Source organism: Sinocyclocheilus rhinocerous, unplaced genomic scaffold (assembly GCF_001515625.1).
Source record: "Sinocyclocheilus rhinocerous isolate Xijiao unplaced genomic scaffold, SAMN03320098_v1.1 scaffold491, whole genome shotgun sequence".
NCBI classification, from domain to species: Eukaryota; Metazoa; Chordata; class Actinopteri; order Cypriniformes; family Cyprinidae; genus Sinocyclocheilus; species Sinocyclocheilus rhinocerous.
Genome location: NW_015625034.1, coordinates 941,284 through 951,331, shown reverse-complemented (window position 1 = coordinate 951,331; position 10,048 = coordinate 941,284). Strand labels below are relative to the sequence as shown.

At 36.5% G+C, this 10,048-nt stretch overlaps 2 protein-coding genes across 3 annotated transcripts in view; both read right to left on the bottom strand.

The window, feature by feature from the left end:
• Positions 1 to 5,242, bottom strand: part of LOC107748679 (grainyhead-like protein 2 homolog) — a 12,042-nt gene extending 6,800 nt beyond the window's left edge. Inside the window, exons 1-7 of the mRNA XM_016563606.1 lie at positions 5,011 to 5,242; positions 4,030 to 4,216; positions 3,867 to 3,925; positions 3,173 to 3,518; positions 2,970 to 3,028; positions 2,177 to 2,333; positions 1,973 to 2,084 (exon numbers count right to left, since the gene is read on the bottom strand). Coding sequence (XP_016419092.1) covers positions 1,973 to 2,084; positions 2,177 to 2,333; positions 2,970 to 3,028; positions 3,173 to 3,518; positions 3,867 to 3,925; positions 4,030 to 4,216; positions 5,011 to 5,027 — 937 coding nt within the window. The 5' untranslated portion in view covers positions 5,028 to 5,242. The remainder of the gene's footprint in view (positions 1 to 1,972; positions 2,085 to 2,176; positions 2,334 to 2,969; positions 3,029 to 3,172; positions 3,519 to 3,866; positions 3,926 to 4,029; positions 4,217 to 5,010) is intronic.
• A 2,955-nt stretch (positions 5,243 to 8,197) lies between these two features.
• The window catches only part of ncalda (neurocalcin delta a), a 55,103-nt gene continuing 53,252 nt past the window's right edge, over positions 8,198 to 10,048 (bottom strand). For both annotated transcript variants that reach the window (XM_016563593.1, XM_016563583.1), the window contains exon 4: positions 8,198 to 9,720. In XM_016563593.1, coding sequence (XP_016419079.1) covers positions 9,623 to 9,720 — 98 coding nt within the window. In that variant the 3' untranslated portion in view covers positions 8,198 to 9,622. The remainder of the gene's footprint in view (positions 9,721 to 10,048) is intronic.

The following is a 10,048-nucleotide window of genomic DNA, read 5'->3' as shown; positions in this document are numbered from 1 at the left end:
AAAAAAATCTACAATTTAAGGTCTTATTTAAATAAATAAAATAAACTGCATATATTCAAAATATTTTACATTGAAAAGTAAAATCTGGGATTCTTATTCTAAGATCTTATTTAGATAAAAAAAAATACATAAAAAAATGATAAGTTGAATAAAATAAATTGTATCTAATTAAATTTAGATAACATACTCTTAAACGATCTTATCATGATTTGTATTTATTTTCTTTACTTGTTTTGAATATTTTAAATTATATGCAAAATGAATAACAAATATTTAAGTTTCTACATTATTTTTAGTCTCTAATCAAGTTTGTGACCTTTTGAAACCTTTTGTGCAAAAGTCCAGATTTCATCGCTTTTACTGACGCACAAGATGCTCTTGTTTTTGATTCTCGAATCATGCTGGATAACACGATCGTCAGGTTTTGCCAGCTCAGGTACTGCTCTTGTTAAAGCAAAGGCTGGACATACTAAATACTGAGACACTGTCAAATTCATGTAAATTTTCAAGTTCAACTTGTCGCTCAAATTGTTATGAGGATAAGATAAATGTGAGAAAGAGATAATTTACTTGTTTTGCCCTGAGTAAATATGTATAAAATATGCAAAGCTGCAAGCAAATTTGAGCACTTCGGTTTATATTCAGAGTCATTAAAAAATTCGAAGAAAACAAAAAAACCACAACGGGACGCCTTTTGACCTCAGACGCAGGCGTTCTGTTACACGCTTCACGTCTATGACACAGTGCCTGCCTGCTGTGTAAATGCAACACCACTTAAATGTATGGCAGGTGTTACTCAAGCCTCCCGTTTACAAAAGAGCAGGACCCTTTCCCAAGCCCCCGCTTGTCTGAGGATTCTGCCTCCCCCCAAACGGTTAACGCTCCTATTCAAATCCTGATCTTCTGCCTCAGGCACTATGAAAAATCCCTGGATACTGTTATTCAAATCAGGACAACATCAGGATCAGCAGATCGGGTTTCGGTCTTCCAAAATCATGCCCAAACCACATCAGGCTGCCAGCTGCCACGGAGAAGACCATCGCAGTGCCCCTCAGGTGACAAAACTCCCCCCTTTAACCTGACCCCTCATTGAGAAAAAAAGAGGTGGAAAAGGTATATAATAACATATAATAAGTGTTAAGGTACTGTAATATTTACCATTGTTCAGTTTTATGGGTAAATTCCAAAATTAAATTCTTTCTTACTCAGTATTTTTGCCTTGTTTTCCAGTACAAATATCTGAACATTCTTAAATGAAGATACATTTACTTTAGAAGCAAAATTACTTATGATATTAAAGCCTTGTTTCTTGAAAAACTGATCAAAATTAAGTGACTCAAAACAAGAAAAATATCTTCCAATGTGGTAAGAAAAATTAACTTAATTTAAAGAGATAAGTTTATTTCCTTAGCTCACAGTTTACTCTTAAGAATAAAATCACTTAATTTTGAAATTTTTTTTAGAAAACATGATTTGTTATCCTAGTATTTTTTTCTTTTCAAGTGATAGTATTTTGAATTAAGAACATTTAGAAATTTGTACTGGAAAATTAAGGCAGAATTTTTTTATTTGCAGTGCGTGCAGGTACGATTTTGCAATGGATTCAAGTTGGTCATGCAGATTTGCCATTCTGACCGACAGAAAACGGCTTGGTTTGAAAGTCGCGCTGTCAAATCGATTAATCGCGATTAATCGCATTAAAAATAAAAGTTTGTATTTACATAATATATCTGTGTACATTTTTATGTATATATAAATAAACACACACACACACACACACACACACACACACACATATATTATGTAAACAAAAACCTTTATTTTGGATGCAATTAATCACGATTAATCGATTAGACAGCACTTTGAAAGTGAATGTTTGAATGTGCTTTTCCTGAAAAATGTGGCAAGAATTTTGCTAATGTGCACCTTTCAGACATATGTTAAAGATATATACATAAAGCAGATGGCCCACCTATGTCAAGGACTCTCTGTTTGGCCGTGTGCTGGCGGGAGTGCCAATAGTTCCAGTGCTTTAGCTGCTCATCTCGACATTTCTCCTGTCCAAACACCACCATCACTACACTCTGAGAGAGACAGTTGTGTTACAATGATTCTGGTCCTTTATTAGTAATATTACAGAGTTAAGAGTGGTTGTCATGGTAACAGCAAAACTCACCCGCACTTTACTGATGGGATGTCGAAGGCCCTTGTTGGCCCCGGTCTCACTGAGAGTGATGCCGTAGAACTGGCCCTTGTTCAGATAGATCATCGGCCGCTCACCGGCCTTCTCACGGACCGAACGGCTCGCTTCTATACCGTACTGGAACATGTCTCTAGGAGTGGACAGAAAAATGGTTGTGTGAATGGAAATCATAATAGAAAGAAAAACACTTTGTTTGTCCACATTTGTGAAAAACAACAGCTATACCAGCAACACAAGCAAAAATCAAGTCTAACATTCAACTATGATTTTGGCACGCCTGCCATATGGTTCACATTCTTCATCAAGAAAAGGGATGCACAATATATTGGCATATTAGGGCAAATAATAAGTGACTTTTAATGTTATCGGTATCGGAGTAGTATAGAAGGCAAGATAGTTAAGGCAATAAAGCACAGCAATTTTACTCGAGAATTCAATAATACAAGAAAGTCTACAGAAGAACAGTTTCTGTATTTGATTTTTTGTACAACCGCTAATAATTAATCTATTGCTGTGCAGAAAATTTTAAAATCTGGATGTTTTTAAAGTCTCTGCTCATAATTTGAGGCATCTAATACAGAGCATTTAGATAGAGCTTGATTTCCAGATTACTGTGATTCAAATGTACTTCTGCAGAAAACTTTAAAACTAGAAGTGTAGAATTCCTATACTGTCACTATGCACTGCATTGTTTTACAAAAACATTTAATAAAACTTTTGAATGGTAGCGTAAATGAATATCAAGGGTTTGGCATGTTGTACTTACATCCCCGAATGCTCCTGGGAGAAATCGTCTGTCCCTAGTGTGGTGGGCATCCTGTACTTCTGTAAAAACAGTATATGACTGAAGTATGAACCTACTAAAGAAGCAAATTGGTTTAAACTGCTTTACGTTTACATATTATTCTCGATGTTTAATGACAAGTGACTGACGTAAACTGACATGTTTTTAACTGACCGAAAGCTCACCATAGTCTCCTCAGGGTAGGAGTCCTCAAAGGTGCTATCTGGTGTACTGCACTGTTCGTCCTTCATGTATCTGTCGTGGCTGACGCTCGCTGGATCCTGTAAAGGCTGATGGTAGGTCATGCGCTGATACTGAACCCCCTGATGCTGGTGATGGTTGGAGAATGCCTGAGCGTAAACGTCAGCCTTCACAGTGGCCACAACACCCTCCTCAACTGGCACTGGACCGAACAGGTCTTGTTTATTTTCTGCATTGTGCACATCAGTATTCAAGGACAGGTTGACAGGAAGTGACTTCAGGACCTGGATACGATTCTCTGCAGACTCAAGGCCATCTTGACCGATCCGACTGAAAGAAAGTGGTTATCAAATGGGTTATTATATCCAATTGGAACATGGACATTCATTCATTAATTCCTTGGAAATAAAGTAAAAAATTAAAAAAGGAAATTTATGGCCTAAAATGAAGAAATGTTTAAGATTCTACATACACAAATAAGCAACAATCATGCTGGATAACATGTATCATGAATATGTTCTGAAGTTTATGTAATTCTTTCAGTTCAAACTTTCACTCAAATGGTTATGCTTTTAATTTGCAATTAAAAATAAAATGTATTAGTTTAGAAAAATGGAACAGATACATTTTTCACAAGTGGTCTCAGACTTTTGGACCTCATTTGCATGTTGGACTGACCTCTTTTCATGATCTTCTGGAAGTTTGGGTACTGGTAAGAGCCTCTTCTCTTTAGGAACCTAAAGGAAAAGAAATGAAATAATGTCCTGACAATACATTTTCATATATGTACACCACAGGCACATTAGTTTTCGTCTTAAGTGTGTTACAGATGATTTCTGACCTTATAATAATCATAAAGGATTCCCAGGGCAGCCACACTGTCCTCATCTCCATTAATGCTCATCATGGCCTTGGTGGCAGCAGTCAATGGATTCTCCAAGTAAGATTTCCATGCCTCATCTTCACTTGTGAAGGCACGGCGTGATGGAATATTCATCTCATTAGGGACCACCACCACCAGACGCTTACTGAAAATATTAATAAAAGTTAATTATATATACATACATACATTATATATATATATATATATATATATATATTGTAAAAAAGAATCTATTAAAAAATGTGTGGACAACAGGCTTGATCCCAATAATACCACCTCTCTCTATACCTTAGGGTTCATGAAGTTTACAAAGGGTTGGAGCATACAACTGATATTCCCAGCACTATCCTTTTACTTTTTCCACACAATTGCTTTTTTCGGTGGGACAATGGACTATATCCTGCTGGATATTGATACTACAGTGAGGAAGGGTTGCATGGGAGGGGCTGTACAAGGATGTTAGCTAATATAAGCCACCTGCCCAGGCCCACCGTTATAGATGTACTACAGCAAACAAACACAAGCCAGAAGAGGAAAAGGTAAAGAAAAAAAAGCAATCGGTCACACTTGTTCTTTGATGTTGCAATTTACTGTATAGTATGTAGTGTAGAAAACCTTATACTGGTGATCATCTAAATAAATATTTTAGAAAAAAATGAATAAAACATTAGCAATTATAGTAAAATATAGTGGAGTTCCACAAGGTTCTATTCTAGGACCTCTTCTCTTTTCTTTTTATGCTACCAAGTGGTAGTGTAATAAAGAACCATGGGATCAAAGCATGCTGAAACATATTTACTTTGCATTTTATCAAACAAAACGACCTGCTGCGATGACATCGCATATAAAGATAAACGTCATGAAGTTCCAAACAACTTGTTGCTATATAACTGACTTAAGTTTGCATAAACTGCATTAGTGTTTACATTGGCGACTTACTTCTCCTCCTGAGCCATGTGCACTGCTGGGCTCCCACAGTGAAACTGGACTTTCAGGTCGGTGAAGATGCGGCAGGTGAGTCGCAGGGAACGGCTGAAAAAAACTCGGACTACAGGTCAAACAACTTCTCGGATCCGACACTCATTACAGCATCCTCCGTCTGTTCCGCACAAAGGAGAGCAGCCAAACATTCAGTATCATGCGGAAAATTGTGTTAATTCTGGGAAGTCTCAAGGTGACTGTTATTGTGAGCAAGCAAAGGTGCGCTCTCATTACCTGGAGGAGGGGACGAGCCAGCCAATCCCCGCGCACCTACTTTGATTTGACGACGGCGATTGGCTGTAAAGCAAAAAGAAGGCGTGGCAGCCACCTCTACGCTTAAATGCTGTTAAAACATGCATCTGAAATAGAGACTCACATTCTGTTCGTGGGAGTTTTTCCATTGATTGCGCAAAGAGATATTACTCGAGAGGCGTGTTTTTTGGGAAATGTTTAAATAGCCTACTGATTAATCTCTAAATAACCTAGATATAAATCTCAAAATCTAATAAAAGACGTTTTGTTTATTTAAAAGATATGATTGGAGAAGCTCAGTGAGGTATTGAGGAGCAAGATGTTTAGGTCTGTACATATCACTGCAGCTGGCAGAGCAGTTAATAATAATGAAATAAGACTTTTGTTTCCATTTTCTTGTTGGGAAAGGGAATGCTTGTTCACTTTTAGCCGTCTGTCTGAGCCTATCCAAATACAGGTATTGTTGACTAGCAGACTGCTATTTGTTTGTTAGGGCTGCAAATAAAAGCGTCTGTTAGACTAACAGGTGTGGCACTATTTTAAAAGCTTCAAATGTGCTCTTTCTTTGCTTGAATCTGGGATTAGGCCAGCCTGGGATGAGCTCCTGTACCAGTTGTGCTTTTAATGAGCAGACCAGTAAAAAAATACAAATAAAAATAAAAAAAACCCGCCCCTATGACAAAAAAATGTAAGAAACTTTTCATAATTTCAGTGGCTGCTAATGTGTACGTGACATATCAGATATGAAGATGGCAGGCTTCAACAAGACTATTGATCGGTCAGGTGAAATCTACTAATGACCTGCAGTTATCAGTCATGGGAACAGAGACACCTGAGTGCAGAAAAATAATATTTCATAATTTGCTCCAGCATAAAGGCTAACAGAGACAGAGGTGTATAAATACACATTATCAGTCTGTATTTGTAATGTCTTGTTCTGTCATGATTAAAAAAAAAAAACCCATTCAGTTCTACTGGATTCGCATCCTTGTCAGACTTCATGGGACATTTCACAAGAGGTGTGGCATGCCCCAGTAAAAGAAAAATAACCCGTTTTGACCTGGAGAAGGGCTTCAGCTTCTACCCGTCTGACAGGTAACGATTCTGCATTGTTAGCAAAATGTGACAGTAGTTTATAGATGATACACACACACACTGAATTGACACATTTTACTAGTTTTACCAGTCCAATAAAGTAGTCCTCTGACAACTTAAGTATTCTCATGTTGGGTGTCTAGCATTACTAGGAAATTTAAATGAAGAAAATCTTTCTCATGCACCACCTTTTAAAAACAGTTATGGCTGCATACCCAGTTACTTGCATATATAACATTAAATGTAATTTGATGGGAAAAGCAATTCATCGAGCAATTCAGGACTAATCCTGCTGACTCACATGATTCACATGATGTCATCTATTGCCTGAGCATGAGAACAAGGCCCGCCCCAATTTACTGCTACAGAAAACAGAAAACTTAACAAATGGTATCAGTCTCTGTGCATTTATACCACTCCACTCCAATAAATAAATAACTAAATAATAAATACAAAAGTGACAAAGGCCTAATTAGTTTTTTTTTTTTTTTGGTCGTTTTTATTTTTTATTATTCAAGTTTATTGTATATATAACTTTATATGTTTGTTATGTGTTTTAGAAGAATGCAATATTTCATTTTCAACTAAATTTTAAAATTTATTTTAATGTGTTACTTGCCAATTCATTGGAATTATTCTTCAGATCATTATTGTTTGTTAAAATTTACTAGCAACTTCTGAAGCAAAATTAAGTAAATCCTACAGTTTTTTTTTTTTAGTGTATAAGTGTAAATATAAAGCCCTTAAATGCTCTACTTACACAATGGTTATACTTTTAAGGAATGCTTCTCATGTGGTGGGTAGAAGTGGAAATTTTGGATTTGTTTCACCGCCTATCTAATCTTACAGCACCACAATGACGGTGATATAGAGTTGCTGGAGTACCACCGAGAGTGTCAGACATGTGTAAGATCCTCACAGAAGCCCCTGGGCTGGGCAGGACCTTCAAAAACTGGCTTTTCATTCAGATTTTATGCCTGAACCCAAGCATGCAAACAAATAATTCACCTCAAACAATTCAACACAAACATAGAAGTAAGCTGACATCTTGTGGCCAAAGTTGGTACTACTACATTTCAACCCATTTTGAGGGAGTTTCTCACAGTGGCTGCCACTGGGGGGAAAAAAAGGACGATTCTAAAAGTAAATGAATGCAATACAACAACATGCTTTGTTCTCTCAAGATTTAATTTCTGCTCAATATGATAATCAAAACAAATCTCTATGTCTCAAGTCTACAGTCACAAAATACAGATTACCATACAAAATCTACAAAATGCAACAATTACAAACAATTTGTTTGACAAATAACAATTGTACAGTATAAATTTATACAATACTGCTTTCATATTTGTTGGCACCTGACCACGATATAACTGTGATACAGAAATGTTACATCAGATAAATGAAATGAAAAACTACATAAAATATGCATAAAACATGAAATTACAGAGCAGTTTTGATCTGCCACTAACTTTTCTTTTTCTATATTTTTACAAAAACAGCAGTTGTTCAACAAGTGAAATAAAAACAAAAACATTCATTAACAGTATAGCAGAGCCGAACGCACTGTGGTGAGAGGCATTTGACGTTGACAAGGACATTCAAGAACATTGAACATCAGTAGAAGCAGTTGGCAGAGGGTGATTCAGGAACTATTAAGAGTTCTGAATAAATGCTCTCTACCTATTGTTCAATATGTGAGTGAAATGGATACAGGTATGAATACAACATGAATGCAAGGGGCATTTGAAAAGCGATGGGTCCTATTTCCTCTTACACTCTTGATGTTATTTTGAAATGAGCGTGCAACTCAGTATGACAGGTTAATATATTAAGCAAAAGGCCGTCAACATAATTACATTATCTGTTAAAGGGGTGAATGGGAAAAACATGGATCACAACTCTTCAACAGGTGGATGATGGAAGCAAATTTACTGCAATTTAAGCTTGATTAAAAAAAAAAAGTAACAAAGCCATATAAAAATCACTCACCCACAGAAACACTTGAGTGTGTATAAGGCAATTCAGTAACTTCATGATGCTCATGTGTACAATCCAGAGTTAAAGACTGTCTGTATAGCAGTTAAATGTGATTCTAAAATCATATTAGCTTTGAATCAATAAAGCTTTAGTTCTTCTTCAATAACAAAAACGTTCTGCAATAATGCAAACGATGCATCACACAACATCTAGAACCAGGATGAGCAAACAGGGCTGTAACTGATATTAACCAAACACACAGTACCACACAACACATGCATACACATTACACAAATACTCTCCTGTCCACAAATGCAGATAAACGTGGTTACATGCTTCTGCTAAAAATGTCAATAAAACCGATCGCTGCCTCCTAGGATGGAACTCTGAGTACAGTTTTGCATGCGTGTCTGATATTTCAGATTTATATACAAGCCTACAGTTACTAGAGTACAAACATTAGAAAACTGGTAAAAGAGAACGCAGTGTCTTGTCTTTTTGAACCTAGACTGTCCGACTAAAAACTAAACCACACAAAATTGGATGTGCGCTTCCAGCACTAATAAGGCTCTTTAGATTGTAAGCATAACGTGGGGATTCATACAACTGGAAAATCTGCTTGCCTGATTTATTGGTCCCATTGGTTAATAATACTGTGATCTGCCAATAATAATGCTGGCCAAACTATTAATTGAGAGAAACTACATAGTCTAAATAAAGTAAAAAATAACCCAAATATGTAAATCACTAAGGCTGAGGTGTTTACACACTATTGATTCAGGCATCAGATATTTTTAATAATAATAAAAAAAAAATTAAGAATAAAACTTTGTTTTACTGAGTGCATCTTATATTCCTGTATCAGTCAAGATTAAACTGCCACATCTAATACCCAGAGAAAATAAGAATAAAACTGACTACGTACGTACTTTGACATGAAACCTCTTTTCTAATCAGGAAGTGATTCGAGCTCAGATAAATGCTCTAGTTATCCTAATTCACTCCATCACAGGCCTCTTCCAGGCCTGGTGCGGCTCCCTACAGAGATAACGCAGCCAATAACTCCGTGTGCGCGTGTGTTTCTATATCTGGCCAAGCTCAGTCTGATGAGACCCAGATGCCCTACTCTGGAAAAAAACCTCACCCTCCATCATTTCCCTGCGAGTGGAAGGAGCGACTATATCAAAAACTAAATTAAAACCCATAAATAAATAAAAGGTTGAAGCATGAGACGCTGATCTCAGAACTGTCCTGCACTGCTGGGGTCACACTGTAGCAGACGCACAATGGACGGGTCGCTCTTTGCCCCTTTGATGAACTCCTCCAGAGACAGTTTTCCTAGAATAAAACAAGAGAGGACACAGGCTCTTAGAAAATCATTATTTACAATAGAAAAATGATGGCTAGTTTTCTGATATCCGGCTCATTGTGTTAAGAGTCTGAATGAACCTGTTCAAATGTTATGGAAACAATGGAAAATATTTTAGTGCTTCTATTAAATCAAAGAAGCCTACAGGTCTGCAGGTTAAAAAAGGGCAGGATATAGTCTAACAGAAGTTAAGCAAAATTGGGCATGTTCTTTTTCTCTGATTTTACATTCAGATTACCTTTGTTCTTCTCAAACATTTACTTCATTTTAAAAACACTAATGATTGAATAATAACAA